Consider the following 24,175-nt stretch of genomic DNA (forward strand, 5'->3'; position numbering starts at 1 on the left):
AATCAGGTTCAGGATGAAGCTGCAACCTGCCATTAAATACACTCTGCTAGATATTCCAGAGGTTAATCCCGGGAACACGAGAACAATTAAGAGAGTTTAGAGCAAGAGGATGAAGATTCATGCCCGGTTGGGCCCTCATCACTTCTAGAGGGCTGAACAGAAAGTGTTGCATTCACAATATCCTTTACTCCAATACCTCAGTTTGACTTAGTTTGATTTCTAAGTGACCAACATCAGCATCACGCACACGCTCCAAAAGCAGATATAATTCCCATATTCAGAAGCCCAGCTATGCTGCTCTGCGGTCTACGTATTACAACTGAATAGCAAAAACAAAGCAACAAAGGCTCCCAACATGTGGATCTGGGCCATCCCTTGGCCTTAGAGTTGTTAGCTGTTATCCTTTCACCATACAGTAAACACTCTGCAAATCAACCAACTATGAATACTAACAAAGAAATGTTGACACTGTACTTTTCCTTTTTTAAACAAATATTACAAAATTGAATTTATTGAGTTTCACACAAGATGCACTTATAAAATTGATACAGAATGTCATTCAACAGAAAAAAAAATGAAAGCAATTCCAAGCTTTCTTTAGCAACTGCTAAATAACTCAGAAATAGAATACACCAAATTGACAGATAATCTGAATTTCAATATGCGAACATCTCCAATTAGTATAAAATACATCCAAAATTATGGATTTCACATGTTTTTCCAGAACAAGTCATCTTTTTTTCCTTCCCTGAACAGACACCACAGATCTTGGCCAGCACAACATCCGCTCTCTGTATAGGAGTGGAGAGGTTGACAGACTGCAGGAAGAAGTTTCCATCAGAGCAGATCACAGTAACCTGTATGGCAAAGCCACCTCATTGCCAGGCCTGCTCACATACCTCACAGTTCCGCACTGTTGTCTCCATTTGCTGAACGACTGTAGTCCTGCAAGTGTCAGGGATTAGCAGATACACGATACTCACATTTTATATTCATCAATTAAAGACACTCCAGCTTTTCTATGATAAACTGTGAAACAGTGAAAGATAAATGTTGTCATAATTTGTTCAGCACTGAAGTATTAGTATGATCCTTTTCCTTAGAAAGTAAACTGGTGCTTACTTAAATACCTGAAAGGCATTTGCAGTTAATGCTGTGTTTTAATAACATGTGACACAGGGTCTCTTTTGAGGCCTAAGTTTAGATAGGAAATGTATTTCATTCTTGGTTTCAGGTTTCCAAACCGCCTTTCATCGACTCTCCCACAGTTGCTTCTCACACCAGAAAGTAAGATGCATTGTAAAGCTTAAATGCACTTCATAGTTAGTTCATCTATGTGAGTTTGGCTAAAACCAATCAAATAAAATGGATAACTCTGATTTGATTGTCAGTATGTGCTTTTACAAGCATATTCTCAGGCAAGTTAATACATGGATGTCATTCTTAGCAGTTAAACAGACAAAAAAAAAAGCAGTGTAATATTCTTCTCTGTTGTATCAATGCCATTCATACAATCCCACATAACACAGTCATTCCTCAACATATACACGTACTCCCCTTTATTAGTTCTTTTTTTCTACAGCAAGAAAAAAATCCTGAGCTTTTAAAAATACTTTTATAAATAATTTGTCTTGCAGGACACACAGCTGAACACAACAAGCGATTATACTTCATATTTGCCCAGTTACGCAGGACCTTCATTGTATTTTGTCTTCGGGATCTTTCCTGGGTGTTTGGTATTTCAATAAAATAGTATGCAGTAAATCTTTCATTTAACGGCAATTTTTTATTCTGATTAGCTCAGATACACCTTGTAAAGATTCTTCTGTTGATAAGAATAACTATCCTGACTTAATGTTTCATGTGCCAGTGCTGAATGTTGAAATAAGCACAAGTTTTGAATTCTCTTTGCAGATGTTTAATAAAACAAGATAACTGGAAAGGCAAGTTTCCTGTCATGCTGCCATATACTTCCAGGAGCATCTTTACACTGGAAGAACCTTCACAAAAAGTAGTACGTTCTGGAAGCGAGGTTTCATAGTGCAGAACAGGATTATGCTTTTTTTTCCAGTCTATTTTCCAGACAAGTGATACTGCAGCTCTGCCACCAGGCTAGAGACTCATGATCCACCATATTTTCCAAGAGGCAAGTTAACCTGACCTGATGCCAAGCCAGGATACCTGTAGAAAGAAATTAATATCTTTTTTTGCCATTAATAATTTAAGTTTTTAAATAAATATTTCTGTGCCTTTTGGGGCAACTGTCCGTTCTGGTAGCATCTTCTGTCCCAACAGCTCAGTATCCTCAGCACATTGATTAAAGAAACTTAGTCAATTCTGTTTCCACAAATAGTAAACCTGTCTATCTCCAGCAAGTCTTTCTTCGAAGACCTGTGTTTTAATTCTGAACTGTCTTGGCTTATATCTTTTTCTTCTCCATCAGGAGTTGTCAGGAATTGATCGGAATTGCTTGTTACAAGTAAAGATGGTGGACTGTCTTTCTGATGCACAGGCTGATTGGTAACTGACGCAGATCCATTTTCATCTGTGGAAAATCCTGTTGGAAGAGAAGACAATTAGAAAGATAATCATGAATGTAGCACAGATATACTGATGCATCTTTAACACCAAGGTTCATCCAAAGCTGTCCTGACAAAGTGCAATCTATCAAAGAAGCAAGTATGACAGAAAAATGTTCTGTGGAAGTCAGGTAACAACTAAGCCACTGTCTTGTAGCCAGAAGTCTGACTGCATCCTCGTGCAGTCTATTTTTGTTTGCTTCAACAAGAAGATTTCTGACAGTCACTGTGTGAGTCATACGAGTATTCTCCACTGAGATAAATAAGAGGAATCTTAGTAGAATGAATTAGATGTGTCTAATCCTCTACATATGTACAGTAAACCTGGTTTCTCTTGGGATGATTAAGTGACTCATGCAGAGCTACAAACTTCAATAGCAAAGGATCTTAAAGCAGTACTACTAAAGCTATTTCGGTTCCCGCCTCTTACTTCATTGGAATTGATCACTGGTCCTAACAACTTAAGATATTTAGTGAGTAATAGCTGTGTACAATTTCCACATTTTGTTAAACATAAAGGAATATTAAAATGCAAACACAACAATGAAGTCAAACTTCCTTATTTACTTGCCCCACTTAACTGAGTATTGAAAGGAATCTGAAGAAATCTGACCAGTGTTGGGAGTACTGCAAAGTGACCCAATGAAAAATTATTTGACAGAATGGCATTGCTCTACTGTTTGAAGGCAAACAATTACCCCTCACAGCATTATGCAAGTCAAAGGTACTAAGCTTGCCTCAAAGAAGGGGAGAAGTTATTCCAATGGTAGCTCTTTGTTATAAAGGAATCTTCTGCCAAAGCAGCTTCAGGAGAAAAGCTGACTTATGTTGTAGGCTGATAGAAATTAGACTCAGTTAATTTATTCATTACCTTATACTTATTCTAGCAAGAAATGAGCAGAGAGAATACGTGGAAAAGACTTGGTAAGTGAGGCACAAGGATTAATCAATATTGCAGAGTTCAGCAGTAATGATAGAGACACACAAGCTGAGGAAGGTGAAATCGTTCTTGAATGTAATTGAGGTTTCTAATACATATAGAGCTGCAGGAGGGTATGAAACACTGAAAAATGACTAAAAATTGAGCCTCCCCATCACTGATGGAAGTAAAGAAATTCTAAATAAAATGGAGTTTTTTAGTTGCTACTTATAATTATAAATTTGAGGAAATAATCATTACTGCTGACCAGCCTGATAAAATTCCTGCTGTTTCAGTCAAAAATACTCTTTGGGATTCATTTACTTTAAGGGTCACTCTAAGCACAGCCTATTAAACCTCATATCCAAGTGTAGTCTTAGAATGTTTAATTAAAACATTAGCATCGGTATGATACAGTTCCCTAATGAAAGGCAAAAGGCATTCAGACCAATTCATATCACATTCTTTTATACTGAAACTAAAGCAGCTCTATAAATTTAAGCTATTTGGAAATGTCTGCGCCTTGTTTCAGCCTGATGTCACTTGACACAGCTGAGATAAAGGGAATCGTAACTGAAGCACCCACAGATTATTAACTCTGCTACTGCTGGCAAGATACTCTGATGACTTATATTTCAAGCTGTTCAAGCCTCTGGCAAGCAGAAGAGTGAACACAATAAACACCTGACTGTTAAGATCTCCAGGGCTCTCACTGAACTCTATGCAGAAGAAGATAAATGATCCAACTCTGATGACTGAAAAAATGAGAGTTTCTTTTTTCTTCTATAACTTGTCACAGGATTATAACGTAATGCCTCAGACCAATTACTTATCAACCACCAACGCTGAGGACCTATACGAGGAAGCCACTCTGCGTGTGCTTGAAATGAAGTAAGGACAAACTGAAATTCCTATCTAGATTTCATAAAGCTTTTTATTCATGCATTTATTAGAATAATAAATAGATATGACCATATTGAATCACATTTTACATTCATTTCCATAATGAATGGAATGTTTCTTTATTAAGCTTCAGCACTACAAGAGATTATGTGTAAATTATTTACTTGTGTAACACTGATTTTCTATCACCTCCACTCTATCAGGGTAGGATTTGTTTTTGTTTTTTTTTAAATTAGAATTGGGAGTATTTACAAGCAAAAGATGATACATGAATTAAAGGTAATACCAAGATAGGGTACTATGGTTAGGCTGTGGTTGGACTTGATGATCTTTGAGGTCTTTTCCAACCTGGGTAAGTCTACGATTCTGTGATTCTATTTGCAGATGTGCTTACACCTGCAATACTGTACAATTAGTTGGTCCAGCAACAGAGCGTGTGGCAAACAGCAGCACGTATCTGGTTTACTATTGGATTTAGTTTGAAAATGATTTTCATTCCAGCTGAAAACAGAACGACACATTCGAACTTACCATGGGTAGATTTAAACATGCTTTGTGGTTTGCCAGCTGGCTTCCCTGCAGAGGCACTCGGGACAGGATTGAATAATTTCTCTTCCATTTTTGCTTCCTTTACATACTGACATGATTTCCCCAGCAATACAATACTGTTAAGGACTTTTAGGGATATTAACCTGGATAAATAAAAGGATCGATTTAAATACATGCATTATCAAGTATGAATATTGAAATAACTGCATATAATTACTGCTATCTTGGAACAATTATCTGAGAAACTAAGTCCTTCAGCAGTAAGATGAAAAGTTAATTTGCTTTTCTTAATATTTTGTTTCAGGTTCAGCACACAGAAAAAAACTTTTCCCCTTCAGAAGACATCTAGAAGAAAACAAGTTTTACGGAATGGCAGAGAAGGTTGAGCCTTTAAATGCACCAAGGATTTCAACAAAGAATTAAAAAGGGCTCTTGACAGAGAAAGTCCAAGATAACTGCATTACTGGTAAGTCTGTAACCTTAAGTGTACTCAGACAGACTGGTAGCTGACTTGGAAACAAGATGACAAACATCCAGCATCCATGAATCACAGATTAATCATCCTTTTTGGTATGACAAAAGACAGTTCATAAAGTTCAGCAAATCCAAGGGGCAGCACTGCATTCATGGTAGTACAGTGCAGTTGATGGCAGATTCCTTTTCTGTTATCACTGATTCATGGCATGAAGTTCAGTAAAAATCTGAGAATCTCTTTATTATGGGCACCGCTAACAGACTAAAAGGAAGATCTGAGAATAAGTAAACATTCATGAATGAAAATCCATGGAATGGTGTGACTGCTTAATCCTAAAGTGGCCCAAGCACACCTGAGAAGCAACATCACCATCTCTGACAGCATCGATGTAATCACAGTTTGTCAGACACAAAAAACAAAGTACATCCCATTAAGGAAATTTTATGTAATGCATTCCTTTTTAGAAGTAATTTAGATAAATGAAAGAAAGAACAGCAGAGACCATTTCAGTATTGAGAAAAAACATTTTAGTATCCAAGCAACCGCAATTATCTTATACAAGCTGAATACCATGATTCTATAATTCTATTTGGTTATCAGGGCAGGTTTTGTAGAAACAGAGTTGAGAAGTTGCCCTAATTTTTTAGTCTATCTTACTGAGTTTTAAACATAACAAAAGTTCAGTCCTACATTTGTTTTTTTAAATCTAATATACGCTTTTGTCCAGAGATGTAAGTGTTTATATCATGTTTTGAAGTAATGATGGAAACCAGAATGTGTTCTTCAATAAGGAAAAAATAAGCCATAAGTTTGTTTTTTTTTGTAGAATTTTAACTTCCTAATACTAGGCTTGAACACAGCCCAACAAAATGGTTTTGGTCCAAATCTCCAAAGAAAGCCCTCATTGTTGCCTCTTCCCCCATTCTACAATTGTCCCTTGTTCAACCAAATGTACTTATCCTTGACTACACACTGCAGCTTCCCCACAGACTAGCAACTATGTCTTCAAAGAACAGTGTTTTATCCTGTATGTTAATCACTGTACTTCTTTCTTTCCTCCATCCTCCTAGCTACAGAGACAGAGAAAATTCCAGGACAGAAGCAGTGGAATGGTAAAAAAAAAACCAACAAAACTCACAATATTCTGCAATATAAAGGTGCTGAGCTTAGTATATCACAGCATGAATGTGATGATAAGAAACAAATGCCACCCCACTGCTAAGAATCCTTCTGCTACCTTTCTATTCATTATTTTCATTATTAAATTGCTTCACTGAAGGCTATAATCCTCAATACATTTATGATACTTAGGGACTAATCTTTTTCAAACTCAGTTTATTAGCAGAAGCATTTTACATATTCCTCTCTTCAACATAATTGGTGTTCATATGTATAGCCAGATGTATCAACAGAAGTTTTTTTCCCCCCACATCTGATTACATAATGCTAAATACTCTGATTGTGTGCATTTACTTACCCACAGTAGAAGAGCACAACACAGACATAGGCTAAGACTCCTTGAACTTTTATTGAGCTTGTTACGACTCTCATGAGCTGTTTTAAGGATAAAAGTTAAACAGTTATAACATGCAGCATACAATTAACAGAATATTCTAACAAACTGCATATTGAGTAAATACAAGACAAAAATAGAAAAAAAAATGTTTTAATAGTAACTTATTCTAATGATCCCCTTGACAGCGCTGACTACTCAATAATTTGGCTTAAATAAATACTATACCAGCATCTAGATACAATTCTGCTAAAACTAGAGAGGGAAGAGGATAGACTGAGGCTACATACTAGGAAAAAAATCCTTACTGTGAGGATGGTGAGACTGGAACAGGTTGTCCAGAGAGGTTGTGGAGCATTCAAAGCCAGGCTGGATTGGGCTTTGAGCTACCTGGTCTAATGGAAAGTGTCCCTGCCTATAGCAGGGGGCTGAAACAAGGTAGTCTTAAGGGTCCCTTCCTACCCAAACCATTCTATGATTAGTGCCTATTTCAACAATGGTTTCTATTAAGATAACAAATGAAAAAGCATCCCTAACAATCAAGAACGAGAAGGTGACTTAATCAAGAAGAGCTGATGTGGTAAAGGAATTACAGCGTTTCACAACATATGAACATCATGAAAACAAACGTGTTTTGTGGACTAGGGCCACGAATTCCAAATCAGAATGTCAGAAGGTCCTGAATTCTGCCTTTAATGTCAGTATTTCACAGTTAAGAGCTCCAACGTAGCAAAATGTGTCAGTTTGTATTCAAAACTGTTACTATCAGGGATAACATCTAATTAACTTGAAAAGGGCATTTCAATTGTTTCTGGATGCTCTTTATTTATTTTTATTATTATAGTTTTTTCTTCTTTAAAAATCCTGGATAAGAAACAGGTAAAGTTTGTAAATAGTACTTCCCCTCCCCCATCTCTATAGAAAATAATTATGTTTAAAATTAATTCACTAAGACAGTCTTCAAGGGAAATTATGAATTAACATATTTGCTTGCAAAGTAAGTACATGTTCCCAATATCATCACAGCAGCTATTTACAGAAAACATTGTGTAATATTTAATTCAGAACAGACGGCACATGGATGTAATAGCAATAACAAAGTGTTTCATTTTATAGTAGCATGTCCATGTGACAGGGTCAGACCCTTCAGAGTCATGATGAACAGCTCAGAAGTACAGTGCCCCCAAAAAAAGAAAACAGCTACTGAACATGCCATTATGGGGACAACCACAAGGTTGTCCTGTAAGAACCTACAAAGCCCAGCACATTACTACGAACCTTCTGGCAACCAGCTGCTTTGACTTTTCTGAATGAATGAACAGGATACTTGCCAAAAGGAATAGATGTTTAATAACCACAAATGTACTTTAACTCCACTGCAGCAATCCAAGTGCTGATGAGTTCTACAAATTTAATATGTATTCAACTTTTTAATGAAAGGTTGATACTCACTAGCACATTTGTGAAACTCTAACTAATATGCAGTACAGGTTATACCGAATACTAACTGAACCTTGTAGCATCCCTTCAGTTAACTAAGGAAATTGTTCTGTCCTCAAAACATCAAAATGAGCTAGCCATCTCACAAGCATGTTCTCAACAAAGATCTTACTGATAAAAAACTGATAGGAAGGGTACAACTTACTAAAACAGCCAGTGGAAGAGGAATAAAACCCATTCTTCTGGAAACTGAGTCACTATAATCTGTATAGGCCTAGAAAAAGAGAAAAAAAAAAAAAAGAAAGAATAAGAAATGGGGTATGCAAAGGAATGATGTCATTTTAGCTTGGTACATCCTCTACATAAGAATCAATCTATGTTGACAAACACTGTAGTGGTATAAAGTGTAAAGATTTGCATTCTGAAATGCAAATGAAGGTATCTGTACTCAGACAAAAAAAAGTAATGCTATCATGACTGGTAAAATCAGCTTTAGCGAACTAAATATTCGACTTGCTGTTGATAATACAAGTCTCTACAACAGTTAGGACAGGGAATCCAAACACACTACAATATTTCAGTTGTACATCATTTCAAGCTTAGAGAACTCTTTGTCCTTGTTTGACTTTGATCCTCAAGTATTATAAAGAAGAACCCTGAAGAGGGGAAAAAAAGCTGTTATCGTACCATCAGTTTTAAAGCATTCTAAATTGCCTATCCCAATTGTTTGGGTAACTGCCTTAAAACTCTTTAAAAATGGTTACATTTGCACTCTCAAAACACAACCACTCTGCGTGAAATCTTTAATGCAGGATTGTAAGCCATGATGAAGTCGGGTTGCATCTCAGGCACTTATTTTGCACAGATCATCATCCAGAGAAGGAATAAAGTATTCGAAACTAAAAAACATTTCTTCTGTTACCAAATTATTGACAATTAATTGTTTGCATGGTATCTAACTTCTGTATTAGCTATACCTAATACATTCTTAACAACAGCAATTGAACCTACCCAGGAAAACAATCAAGTTAACAAATAGAGCATCCATCCAGAGCTCTCATGATTAGTTAAAGACTTATTCAGGTGAGGTGTGCTGTAAATAGCTCATCAGAAACAGTATTCACAAAAAACAAGCAGTCTGTGTTGTGTAAACAACACTAATATACATAGTACAATTATCCACATACTAGCTACCTGTGCAAGCTGATTAGGTATACCTCAGTATACATTCCAATACCCCTTTCTAACAATTATGATAACTAATACAAGAAAAAAAAAATGCCTTCATTTTCAGGCTTACATTTTTTTGTCGACTGCTAACAAGGTCAAATGCAAGACTGGCTCTGTACTCACTGTAGACCTGGAAAAGATCCAGCACATCAGATGCATGATTAATGCGTTAGCATACTCTACAGAAATGACATAATGATTAATATTTCCGTCAAATTATTATAAACATTTATGTACAGACTGAAGGAGTCAAACACCCTTCCTGAGATATAACTGCGTCCTTCAACAGATAAGCCTGCAATTCTGTAGTAACGTCAACTGATGTATATATACAACAAATAAGACTGCAAAGCTTTTGGAATGGAGCGAGACTTCATAAAGCATTTACTGAATTTGAAGACAGTCAGCACCACAAAGTATGAGGAATCATGTTTGCTTTTCTCCTTACAATTCATGATTGTTTTGAACTACATGAAGGACAGTGGTGGGATCAAATTAAACAAATGAGCAAGCCTGCTTACATACTAAGCAAGTGATCCCTTGAAAATAAGAAATATGTATCAGGAAGATGAAGGAAGCTTTCTCTTTTTAAAACAGTTCTATGCATTAAGACAGAAAGGCATTGATTTTAAGGATAACTTGCAGCACAATCTGCACAGTGGGTGCACAGAACTTCTGACAAGGTCTGACCAAGCAAACAAGTCATTAGACTGTCATACAGAAAAACTACCAGGTTCATTAAATAAACTTTGCAAAAGTGTTACCTGCTGTCCTCCACACCCCAAGCTGTGTCAGCATACTGAAGCATGCTACATTTGTGGCTACCATGACTCCATTATTTCTCTTCTCTGACCTTTCTATATGAAAGTAGGACATCCATAAATGCCTCTGGCATAAGGGAGCTTATCAAGTACATCTATTAAACTTGTTTCCACACCATACAACATAGTTATTTCAGTGATGCTGGAAATGATAGTGCTTCAAGTCTTGACCTCATTTCCTGAAAAGTGGTTTTAACAGTGAAGAAACGCTAAGATCTCTTCACTAATTTATCAAGCACATTTGAATCCACGCAGGACAAATGACCCATGTATCATGCTGCGCTATGGAAAAACTAATCTCATTTACTACCTCAAAGGAAGGAATACATAATATAAGGTCTATGAAATTATAGGGGTGGAAAACTAATAGATAATCTGTTTCATTTTTGTGGGGCAGGGACAGTGGAAAACACTTCTGATTTCAGATTCCACCTTTAACATGCAAGAACACAAAGTCAGCAGCCTCACAAAATCTGTTGTGTTTTTTTTTTATCAACTCAACTAGCGACCACTTCACAAAACTACCTGCCAGTTACATGAACTGCGGTTATTATGTGAACTGCTACACAATACTTTCAAAAAGTTCATGGATCTGGAACTGCTACTTTAGGAGCAGATGTGTTTCTTGCACACATTAAACTTCTGAAGAACTTTTAAAGATCAAAATGTTACCAAGCTTTCCCAAATTATAACTATGTATGGAAATCACAATTGTTACATTGTACTGGAATTGATTTTAATATAAAAAAAAAAATAGCAAAGAAAACTTAAAATAGCATTCAGCATGTCAAACAGGATACCTACATCTGCTGTGATGTCATTGAATTTTGTAATAAAGGCATGTTTCACAATATCCACTGCAATTTCCGAAGCAACCACCATGCAAACATCTGGGAATAACACCCAAAGATGATCTGAAGATTGGAAAGAAATAAGTCAGACCATTTAACTTGACTCCAGTATACAAAGTGACATTTACAAGACTTTTGATCAACAGCCAAAAATCCTCAATCCCCAAAGCAGTGTCTGTAATTTACATCACCACTAAGACTGTACTGTGCCAATCCCCTTGAATTTCACGGCCGCTCTATAAACTTATTAGTGCTATACAATTAATGTCTCAACTAGGATCAGTTTGTAAAGTCCTGACATTATGAAACTTTATCTTGACTAGTATGCCTTTATACATACTGGATAGCACTTGTAGTTTGAAACTTGTAAGTAAACATTTAGGTAAAGAAGTAACACCCAAGCAAAATACACCACAAAGATTCAGGCCCAAGACCATTAAAGCAGTAATAATTTTATTAAAATAAAACCTATATTTTAGTCAATGTTGATTTAGTATTTAATTATGAATTTCCTTATATTATCAACAGCATAGGAATTTCTTGTTTTCCATTTTGTTTTTCTACTAGTTTACTTACCTGGATTCCATGAGAACTGTTCCATATTTCTTAGACATACAATTAGTAGCAGCACATAATTGGTGAACCTCTCTTTTATATCTAGTTTAAAAAAAAAAAAAAAAAAAGATGTCAACTCCAAACAAACATTTACCTACATACATGGATACATTTCTATGCTTCTATTTACCACATTTTAGATTAGACAATCTTTTCCACACATTATTTGATCAAATTTGAGAGGGGGATGCTTGAAACTCTACCGTAGACAGAATATCTGTGTCAACCCAACGCCAATACTGCATCAACTCGGACTTCTCAGCATCAGAAGAGACATAAGATTTTGCAACTTGCTACCGCCTTTATTAATAAAGTTAAAATACAGTTATCTTTCTCCCTAACTTCTGTGCCACCTCCTGGTGCAAAAACAGGGATAAAACACTCATCCATGCCATAGATTGGATCCAGGATTAAAAAAAAAAAAAGGCTTTCAAGCCAACTACAGAGCTCTCTTTAGAAGATTGCTCCTTTTATACTGCCACCTTGATAGGGCTGGATGCTATCAGCTCAGATATTAGAACTGTAAGAATGCTTTCACAAAAGCAGGGAGACCTGAGATGAAGTCTTATGATGTGACTTCCTAGACTAGGCAGGCAGTTTTTCTCATTTAGTAGCCTAATTCTAAAAATGACCCACGCAGCTTGCTTCAATTTTTTCTTCTTGTACATGAAATTTTGGTAAGACTTTTGTTCTTGAGCCAACACTTTCATGTCATCTTTAAACTATTACTATTCATTTTAAAAATGGTATTTCTGAAGCATCCCCATGACTGTCAAACAGCATGCACTCTGGGACCTCTGTCAGCACAGCATACTACAAGTTAACTTCTTGAAAAGGCAAAAGACCTCAGGGATTTACAAGTTTGGATGTTCTCAACAGCATAAACTTAAATATTAAATCTGTACGTAACAAGCTATTGGCTGTGTACTAAGCTTGGTTCAGTACCTCAAGCAACAGCTAGCCACTTGAAATATTTTTCCTCAAGAACACTACTGTGCTCTTATAAGTGGAATTCCATTTTCATCCCACTGAGCCAAACAGTAACACGGAAGACCTCACATTTATTGAGATAAAGCTGTTCTAGCATTAATATTCAATAATAATCAACCTCTTACTTCACATATTCCCCTGATTAGCATAGCCATACATACCGCTATTTGACATTTGAAAAAGATTGTTCTTCTCAAACTTCTTGAAAACACTTCCTTTTATCTCAACGAACTGCAATTTTTAAAAGCAGTTATTTAGTTTTTATTTATGACAAACTGGTATAAGAAAAAAATCAGTCAATCAATATGAAAATAGACAATATGGTACACTAGAATGAAGGCTGCTGAAAAGATTTAGGACAGCCATACAACAACGCCATATACTTACGTTATTGGACATCATGATGGTAAGTAGTGATTTATTATGAGAGTTGAAGGCCACATTAAGGGTTGTTGCTTGAACCATTATAAGAATAGCATGCAGGACTGTAGATAAGGTTAAGGAAGCAGATTTGGAAATAATTTTTCTGCACAACAACACTGAACAGTATCAAAACCTGTCTTCCTATTTTGCTGCCCACTACTGCAGGTGGAATATCATCACAAAGGGTGAAATATCATCACAACGTCGTTTTTTTTCTTTAAAGATTAAGTTAGAAGCTTTTTCACTTTATGTTTAAAACATGCAGTTCTGACAATCTTTCTTTCAAAGTAAAGAAATACTCCTATAGGAACACAACTCAATTTTCAAATATATCCTACAAATAAATCCAAATAGTTCCTGCAAAATTTAATTTACAAAACTCTAAAATTTACTGAAGAAAAAAGGATACAGACATACAGCACTGCCATGAAGAAGTGAGGAATCACACCTATATGGGCTCTTTTCCTTTCCTTAGGTTCTGTAGCAGTCCAATAAAGAGCATCCAAAATATCTTGTCCAAATGAAGAAAACAAACGATCAGCCACCTAAACAAGAAGAACTTTTTACTGCCTTACAGCAATAATATTCTCTAGGACATGCGGTTATGCCAGTGTGAATACACCTCAAACTAAAAAAGCTTTTCACTTATTTATGAGATTTTTGCCTCTTTTACATATCAGTCCAGTTGATCTTGCAGTTACACGGGCCCTTTTGTATATACAGCAACTTATCTCTCTCAAATGTACCTTCCCAACAGTATTCACAATATGAAATCATGTGCTATTATCTTAAATGCTCCTTTGGAAGACAACCAAGTACCGTTCAGACTTTGGACTCTGATAAAGAACTATCCATGTTGTATAAAAACATCCCATTTATTTCCTTGTCCCCCTGGTCTTAAGAAAAAAAGTGAATGCTGATTCATATATCAATATCAGCCCTCAAGTACAAATGGGACTTAAACTAGGTTTGGCTATATAATTTCTTCCATCTTGGAAGAAGGTACATACTCAATACAGATCTCTGCATAAAGCAGAAATAAAAGGTATTAGAACATAAGTCTGAGGAAGAGGAGGCTGAGGGGAGACCTTATTGCTGTCTTCCAGTACCTGAAAGGTTCTTACAGTGAGAGTGGGGCAGGTCTCTTCTCACTACTGACTTGTGACAGGACGAGGGGAAATGGCCTCAAGTTGCGCCAAGGCAAGTTTAGGTTGGATATTAGAAAGAACTTCTTTACAGAAAGGGTGGTTAGGTACTGGAATGGGCTCCCCAAGGAGGTGGTTGAATCGCCATCCCTGGATGTGTTTAAGAGTCGCTTGGATGTGGTACTCAGGGATATGATTTAGCAGAGGTTTGTTGTTGTGGTATTGTTTTGTGGTTGTTTTTTTTAAGAGATAGGCTACTGGTTAGGCTGCGGTTGGACTTGATGATCTTCAAGGTCTTTTCCAACCTGAGTAATTCTATGATTCTATGATTCTATGATAAGACCAAGAGATTAAGAAGGACTAGGCATTCTGCCAAAAAGAAAAAACAAAATCAAATGATACAAAATCCCTCACAACCCGAAACCTGCAAACATTTGAAGCTTAATCCAAAGAATATGTAAAAAAAAGAACCCTACAAAAAGCCTCTATACAGCATTATTAGAATAGACAGGAAAAACATGGGCAGTAAACTGAGCTTGTAATTCAGTATCACAGCAAAAAAGGTCACATGGAATCCTACCAGTTTTCAACACTTCCTGATTAGCAAGCACAAAGAAGCGAAGAGAGTTACAAGGAAACACTTTTTTTCTACCTATACACTGAAGTTTGGTCATTTTAAATTAAGCTGCACATGGAAAAAGAAAAATCACTTTAAAATGGGTATTACGAGTCAAGACTAAATTAGAACTTATCTTTTAGCACTTAATCAAGCAAAAAGTAGGAAAAACTAATTACTGCTACTTAATAAACAAAACCGCTATTTCTTCCTGTCTTTTTGGAATATGATAATTTTGGACACGTTAAAACAGCAAGCAGCAGGACAGAACTGAACCTCCAAATACTGAACCAAACCCTATTAACTAAAAAAATTAACTGTAGGCACAACGTTGATGTTTGGAAATCATATGACAGTAACAGGGTTCTAGCAGTAAATATACTGAAGGAATAGAAGTTATACGCTTTAACTCATTCAAGCCAATGCTCCTTCAAATTTCCTGAAATACAATGGCTAAATAAGAACAATTTACAATATGTATCAAGTGTGCTGGACTTTCATCTCCCATCTTTTAATTAACTTGATGGCTACTCTTTAATTGTCACCTATGAAAACAAAATGAACCCTGAGCTGATGAATTATCACAAACCTGAAGCTCAAAGTAAAACATCAGTTTGAGAGATATTTACAGCGGCACTGTTTTCGGCTTTTAAATTTGTAAGTCTAGATGGTCTGCCTTATTTGGTTCCTGCTCATTGTGATGACCCACTGAGTAACTACATCTACTACAGAATGCTTCAAGTTTCATAAGATTTTGTCCACAATATTGTGAGGGTTTTAACAGACAAAATGGTGCTTTTGCTTTCCTTTTTACTTACAGAAGTCTTGTTCCTTATCATATAGGTAGAAAATATTAAAACCCATCACACAATATTGTTGTCTGCTTTTCCAAATGAGACTTACCTAAACCCTACATGCCGGCTCCAGGCTCCAGCAGAATTCCATGGTGAGCGCTGTCACCAGCATAACGCACACTGGGGCTTCACAAGGAGCAGGAGCCGGTGGGTCTGAATCTAAAAAAGAAAAGTGTCATTTAATTGTGCTGAACACTCCCCTCAGGCTGGTTACCTGGAGCATTCAGCACATAGTTTGAAGATGTGGCACTCCTCATGTCCAGGAAGATATTCCCAGGACACGCTAACAGCCGAAAACATTAAGACATTGTAAACATCTCCACTGCTCAGTGATTTAACTGAATTAAAAAGATATTCTAATTTTATAAGTTTGTGAAGATGTGAAGTTTTTATATGTGTATTTTATTTAAAGTTCACTTTAAGCACATATTTAACAGCTCCTAAAAACAGCTTCTTTCTCATATAACAGATTCATAATGGAATTCACTCAAGTAGACTAAATAAATAACCAACCTGTTGAAAGCTGACAATCAACAAAGCCTTTCAGTAGGATTTCACTCTGCTTTTGTTTTTGGTTGGTTTTTTTTTGGCCGATTCTATAGCTGCAGCCTACTGCTGTAAAAAAGCTGCTCAAAAAACATGCCCTCTGTATTGACATGAGGGCACCATGAGACATCAAAGAAGTTAAAAACCATTTCCAACTTCAAAGCCTGGTTTAAGTTTTCTAATAATTATAGTAACCATTCACTGCAACATTTCCTCCCTTCTGCCCCCACAACGGGAAAAGGAAACTCAGGCACCGCCGCACTTCTTGAGGCACACTCTGGATTCAGACAAATGTAACAAAGAAACTCAACTCTTAATTCAGAAGGGCACAATACAGTTTCCAACCCGCAGGAAACACTGCAGTCTCTGTTCGGATTACTTGGTAAGCACTTGGCGTTGAACTTTCGCAGCATTAAGCAAAGTGACTCAAAGGCTTCTCAAAGACTATTAAGTGATAATCTCTCACAGGTTAGGGAACTATTTATGGATGAATATTCCCAACACAACTACAATCCAGGCACTAAACTGTCATCGAGTTACTGTTTTTTACATGATTGTCATTAAATCTAAAATTAAAAAAAAAACAACCAACCAATGAATAAGCACCTTAAGTGACTTCTATGACTGTTAGTTGACTTAGGAATTTGCTCTTCATGCAGTATTTACCATCTCTTATGAGAACAAATGTTTTTTGGATAAAATATGCAGATTTTGCACATAGTCCCATTTAAACCAAGGTACAACAGGTATTCAAAAAAAGATTAATATGCTATTCGGACATAGCACAGAACCTTTGTAAAGCACCTCATGTACAAAGCCACACAGTCCTTTTAAGAGGTTGTATCACTAGCATGCCCTATATTTGCAGACTGGAGATAAGATTTTAGCTATAAGGGCTCTATTTACTTAGTGAATCACTGATCACCAAAGCGCAATTAAAATCTCATGCTTTCCATTAGGATCAGAACAGATTCCCTCCCCTCTGGGGTTTCTCTTTATGCTTCTTGTTTTTGTTTCTCTAGATTCACTCAACTTACTAAAATGTACTCGGGTTTTTGTCTGTCAGTCAGGACTGAGATAAGCAGCATCATGTGTTACTTCATATAATAAAAGCTGTACATCTGTAATCAAGAAATAAAAAACAGATTTCTTGTTCTCCTGCATCTCTGTTCTTTGTTCTCTGTCGTGATCTTATCACTTATTCAAATCAAATCTTTAAATCTATCAACAAGCTCAAAACATTGTTGATTCTGCTTTTTGCCCATCTGTCCTTCTACCATAGTTCTCAGTTCTCATTTAACTTAAACAGCTCCATAAGCTCCAGGATTTAGGTAACATGAAATGTTACCTAGAATTTGTCATGAACTACTCTGTTTTACAACATCTAGGTTTTATATAAGTGTTTGTACATTTGTGAGGATGAAATGTGCCATACTCCACATACAAATATCATAACACAGCAGTATTTTTTAAGCATTTAGAAAACATGCTTGATATTCCGATGCTCAAATTCTTACCTCAAGCATGTTATAGATGATGTAGAGCTTTATGACTGACTGCCCCCTTATTAGATGATACATCATAGAGTAGTCAACATAGTGCATCATGAAGTAGCAGATGACCAATATCACTCCTTTGAGAATGTCGCACACCTGAGCAGGTTGCAGCAAACGTCTGTCGCTGAAATACAAAGGGCAAGAAGTTTCACTACAGGTCATATACCCACAACACACAAATGATAGCAAGTCAGTATGAATCTATAGAAGCTATTTAGCAAGGATGCATCTCAGTGTAGTCTATTTTACTCCCAATGCACGGAACACCATCATCAGGATAAACACTTCTGCATCATACTCCTGAACAGGACCATCTAACCTGTCACATCCATTTAGTCAGAATATTACCACCCTTGGGCAAGGGACCCCACTTGTTAAGAACTTTCTGCATGCATGACCTTTAGCTTTAATTCACTTCTCTGCTTCCAGTCAACGGTACTTATCATTTTTAACTTCCTCAGTTACAGAAACTGAATTTGCTGTAACACAAAGGAAAATAAATCAAGTAGTTATCTTCAATTTCAACATAGTAAACAGATGCTGAGGAACAGTTTTTATCCACAATTCCATCCCTTCTTTTAGCCTTAAGGTCTGCAGCAGACTCCAAACAATTTTCCATCATAGCTCGAGGTTGATCCTTATCCAATTCAGAAGTTTACCACCTATGGTCCCACAGGCAACCCAGAAGCCTAAACAAATCATTACACAATTTCATGCTGCAAGTCAGAACTTCAGTAGGAACAGATTTCTATCTCAACTGCCACAATACCTGCCATTTGCATAATGAAACTGCACGGTGGTATTTACTTGTCTACTTACTTTGCTTAGAACTAGTGGGATGTAATGCATTTTAGAAAAACCTCCAAATTAAGTCAGAAGATTGACAATCATGTATCAAAACAGAGATTTGATTTCTGTTAAATTAATCTATTTTTAAATACACACCAACTCACTGAAGTTCACATTTTGTAGAAGTTGAAACCAATTTGCCTTGAGCTATTAATTTTCCTTCTCTGTGTTGCTCAGTCATCAGCTTATCACAGATTAGATAATGCTCCATCACTTTTTTTCTAAACATTACGAATCATCACGAATACACTGACAAATATAATGCTGTTTTCAAAAAAGATCCCAGTACTTATGTATGACTTCCAACCATCAAAGCAATCTCATGAGAAACTGATGCAAATATACACAGCTACTATCATGGGGAAGACAAACTACAAATGTAATCAAGAGTACAATTGCACTCCTGCAAATGATATCACTCTGAAGATTAAATCAAGAGAATGATACCTTATGAAAGTGCAAACTGCACACAACATTAACTCTAAAGATGAAGGCATTTTGGAAATATGCCGCATATGGTACACTTGAATAGATAATCACTACTATTCTATAAAAAAAGCTGCCCCAAAGGGTCAAATGAACTATGCCTGACTGCTGTGATTTGCAGGAATTAAGCTTTTCTAGAACAGAGTGCATCCAAATAACGCTGTCACAGAATCTTACTTTTCAGACTTCGCTGTAACTTAGACTTAGCTTCACTTGCTGTAAAAAAGCAAGTACCCAAAAACCATTCCTGTAACATCCCATCAATGGTTCTGAAGTTTTAACTAAAAACATACTCCATCTTCCGTTCAAAGTTGTGTAACAACTTGTACTTCTCATCCAGGAAAAGCAGAGCCAGCACTTTTGCTGTGATAACTTTTTCAAAGCAGATATTTAGAGAGAGACACAAAAATATCTGCAGAATTTCAACATAATCAGCCTGATGACAGAAAAGCATTTCTAACGTGGTCAATACAAGAGACTACTGCGCAGGCTGACTACAGAATACTACTGTCCAGAAAGTGAATAGTGTAAGCAAGTCCTAGCGTTTAAAATCTGTTCCAACGTTCTTTCATTATGCACTGAAAAGACCCCTTTATATTGTCTGGGCAAGCAACCTAGAGCCTACAGCTAACATGTTTCTAATTGAGAGAGATTAACCATGACTATTGTACAAATCTACAAAGGCACTCCTACAGCAGCAGAATTTCTGGTCTGGCTAATGACATTTACAAAAGGATTTTCATGTGTGCTCTGAACATAATATAGAATAGGAATAATTACTTCCTATAAAGACAGGGCAATCAAGTAAATGGATTAAGTATAATAGATTTGACACCTTTTTGGCATATATACAGAAATAATGCAAAGCCTGCAATTATGAAATGATGTAGTCAGTATTCAGCGAGAAATGAACCTTGCAGTTTTAGTATATGATTAAGTTCAGATTGGTTCTATCTGTACTCACTGCAAATCATTCCTATCCTTTACATTAGATGCATTTACATGCATAAGCACACACAGGTTGATGTGATTTCACATCTAACATCAAAAGTCTTAGGTCAACCATTACACACAGCATTTTCTGCTTTTCTTTTTCTCAATATATGTTTCAACGTAGTGTCTCCAGAAATTCATTAACTCTTTTCACACTCAGTACCAATACTGGGAAACACTTTTAGAGCCATCTTGAACACTAAACAATACAAGCTATAAGTCACAAAAGTCCAAAATGAATAAGGTACACACAGCATGGTTCTGATGCTCTCAAATTCTCAGGTCCAAGTGGATAACAAATAAGTAAGAACTAGGCAACACTGCAGGAGTACGCAGCTCTAGAAAACACTGAACAGCCTAACTGCATAACTCATTTTGAGCACTTGCAGACATAACTTACAGTTGTGTCTGACGGTGACACAAGGCAGATGGAAAGATTTCACATGAAAATTTGTTACGGGTGTTTCTTCTCATGAATGAGAAAAGGACAACAGTGAATAAAGGAGATCGTGACAATGATCCCATTTTATATTCAATCATTCTGCTTACTGAACAGCAAACAACAGAATCCTTCTAAAGAATTCAGCATCCCAGAAGTGAATTAAATAAACACAGTCCATGCTTCAGTCAACTTAGCTCTTCAAAGATAATATCATGAGAGTCTGTTTGTCTAAGATGCAATTCTTCTTACTGGATTCCAAAAACAATGTCATGTGAGAATTGTTTTACAATTCAGCTAATTACAGAGGTGAATATGTCACACCTTATAAGCCAGTAAATACACAGACTCAGAGCATTAGGACTGCCCTTCAAAAGTGCCTTGATAAGGTAGAGGATTTCTGTCCTTGCACTCATCTATTTCCTACTATTAATCCATAACTACATCTCATATTTTTTGCTGTAACTCATGCTCTTCAAGATACTCTTTTCACAATTTTACTGCTTCATTAAGCAAAACCCCAAGTTTTCCTGTTTAGCAGCACAGACCAGACTGAGGACTCATCACGCTTTCAATTTAAACATCTTCAGACATCAAAGGCCCTTTATAGCAAAGCATAAAGGTTACCCACTCTTTCCATTATCTGTTACATAAATTCTTACTTTGCTTTACTAACAAAATTGAATACAGGGAGTTGTTTGAACATGAAGCGATCCTTCAATCTGCATGAATTCCAGCTGAAAATCCAAGCATTCCTTCACAAAGAAACCTGCAGATAAACGTTCTCCCACAAACTAAGGCTACACAGAAAGACACATGCAGGTACTTATCATTCCACAGCAAGTACTGAACAGCATGTTCAAATTCTCAGCCTATCAGCTGCTATTACATTATGCCCCATGAATGATAAAAAAATGAATAAATCTCAGCTGAAACATCACTTAGGTTTCCAAATAATATAATTGCACACTTTTGAGGATATACACTCCTGTTACTAACTTTAATATAAGAAAGCGGCATGCAAGCATTCCTGTTACGCCTCTATCTTCCACCACAGCAGGCTTCTGTTTCAGCTCAGTGATCACACTGTGTCTGAGACAATTAGAAGTGAAACCACAATAAAAGGTATGCAGTGCAGTGGTTGGCATCCACCACCAACTAGGATCTTAGAGAACCAGTCTGCTAAAACAACTTCTTGCCAAAATATACTTAAAACGTGTGAATCTACATCACTGCTCTGTTTTGAAAATGATACGATCTGAACAAACAGCTTCCCTAACAAATACTTAGGATGGGTTACTTTGTCATTCTATAAGGAAAAACTAAAATCAGATGAGAATACAACTAAATTTTGATGCTACATAGATTTTTTTTCCTCCCGTAGAGATTAGAAACAGAAATATACATTTGTTTCACTTGTTAGAAAATCCAAGGTAAGGGTCAAGGCTATTTCATGATATACATAAGACCCAGTAAAGAAAAGTGTGGTGTGGAAATCTGTTTTGACATCAGCAATTTGCTTAGACCAGTGAAAGTGAAAGAACTAGCAAACCTTGCAGCCTTTTTTTAAGGTCTGCTTATCTGATAATATACGCTAGTTGTCTCCATCTACTGGTTGGAAAAAATCAGGTTCAGTCATAACAAATAATCATTCTGATGCTATGGAGATAAGTTACTCATATGTAGTGGTAATGTAGTAGCTGTTCCTGTTTCAACTGATCATGAAATGGCTAGGGTTGGGAGAGACATCAAGGATCATCAAGATCCAACCCCCTGCTGCAGGAAGGGCCACCAACCTCCCTTTCTAATACTAAACCAGGTAGCCCAGGGCCCCATCCAACCTGGCCTTGAGCACCTGCAGGGATGGGACATTCACAGCCTGTAATTCAGATTTCACAGTATTTTTCCTTCAGGTTATTAAATAAGTGAAATATCTCCAGGCTTTCAGTTCATTTATACCGACCCTATTAAAAGCGGTTAAACCACCTGGAACGTAAAAGTATATCCCAGTAAAATCGGGAAATTTTTCTTACTATTTAGAAAACGCTGACTGAGAATCTTGTTACAGTTGTCCGTGGCATGCTTTCAGCACCTGACAGTGCAAAATGAACTTACTCACTTTGGTGTTATCCATATGCCTAAAGAGTAATCTGTAGACAAGTATGCTTGTCTATGTGTTTACTTCAGTATGTGATGCATGCGCACACTGCAGACATTATTTCAAATGTAACACTGCAGAGCTGCATACTATTATGTCCTATGACTTATTTACTTTTGCATTTCATGCCCACTGTTGTCTCCCAATTCTTCACCATCACAAGTGCATATGATTTACTGACTACCTGATAGAGATACGTTTTGTTTTTAAACCAACGGTAAGTTTTGCCATTCGATTTTACAGTGTGAAGGTGTCCAACAGAACGACTACATTTTTAATTGGTTCCTTTACTCTAACATCACCTACGCAATTTGGGATGCTTTACACAATTACACCTTAGTTGGCTACAATTGCCAATACTGATGTCACAGATACAGGCACGTGACTACACTACGGCTGCAATAATGCTTTAGATGGATTATTAAATCTTAATAAAATCACGAATGTAATCACCTGCATATAAAGATATTTATAACATTAAAATAACATTTATTCCTAGAGACATTATTTCACAAAACTAAAAAAACCTGCCACTTGAATTGGCTAGTTTGGCTAATAAAACACTGTTTCAGCACTGAGCTTAGAAGCTTAAATGAGTGTTTTAGGGCAGACCTTTTCTAACTTTATCTTTTATTCAATGATAACTTTATCAGTTGTCAAACTTAAATGACCTCTGAGGTCTGTATTAGCTAATAACATAATTCAGTTATGAAAGCAGTGATCTAAGTAAGCAGTTATGTTTATATATCGTTTCTCCCTTTCTTTTATATCTCAGATACCTGTATGAAAATGCAATATTTTGTTTTACACATATTTAGACATCAAAGTCTTAATTCTTCAGTGTATTGTTTAACCATGAATGGTGATATCGTAAGTTTTTAACTTTCTACAGAACATTAACAAGAATTGAACTGATTGACATGAAGCAGCAAAGACGCCAGGGGAAAGAAAAGCCAAGCAAGTTGGTCTTAAGGATATACTTGCACATGTGCAGCTACAGCCCAGCCATTTTTCAAAATGAGCAAAGTGAAATATTGTAAATACTTTCCTACACTGTGCTTACGTTTGGAATTAAGATTGGCTTCAGCAAAACCCAGAAACTAAGCCAATCAATTCTAACACTTAGTTTCAAACTTAAAACTAAAGATGCAGTTTACAGTACGCAGGACTTCACTGTCATAAAACAGTTGAGATACACAGACTCAGGGCTGACAAAAAAAATACG

The 24,175-nt window shown here is 36.4% G+C and overlaps 1 protein-coding gene across 3 annotated transcripts in view; it reads right to left on the reverse strand.

The window, feature by feature from the left end:
* Positions 1-486: 486 nt before the first annotated feature.
* The window catches only part of TAPT1 (transmembrane anterior posterior transformation 1), a 42,253-nt gene continuing 18,564 nt past the window's right edge, over positions 487-24,175 (reverse strand). For all 3 annotated transcript variants that reach the window (XM_072335078.1, XM_072335077.1, XM_072335079.1), the window contains 11 exons: positions 17,987-18,149; positions 13,718-13,853; positions 13,273-13,370; positions 13,047-13,116; positions 11,857-11,937; positions 11,234-11,343; positions 9,679-9,738; positions 8,584-8,652; positions 6,903-6,979; positions 4,933-5,093; positions 487-2,557 (listed from right to left, as the gene is read on the reverse strand). In XM_072335078.1, coding sequence (XP_072191179.1) covers positions 2,328-2,557; positions 4,933-5,093; positions 6,903-6,979; positions 8,584-8,652; positions 9,679-9,738; positions 11,234-11,343; positions 11,857-11,937; positions 13,047-13,116; positions 13,273-13,370; positions 13,718-13,853; positions 17,987-18,149 — 1,255 coding nt within the window. In that variant the 3' untranslated portion in view covers positions 487-2,327. The remainder of the gene's footprint in view (positions 2,558-4,932; positions 5,094-6,902; positions 6,980-8,583; positions 8,653-9,678; positions 9,739-11,233; positions 11,344-11,856; positions 11,938-13,046; positions 13,117-13,272; positions 13,371-13,717; positions 13,854-17,986; positions 18,150-24,175) is intronic.

This window comes from Excalfactoria chinensis, chromosome 4 (genome assembly GCF_039878825.1).
Source record: "Excalfactoria chinensis isolate bCotChi1 chromosome 4, bCotChi1.hap2, whole genome shotgun sequence".
Lineage (NCBI taxonomy): Eukaryota > Metazoa > Chordata > Aves > Galliformes > Phasianidae > Excalfactoria > Excalfactoria chinensis.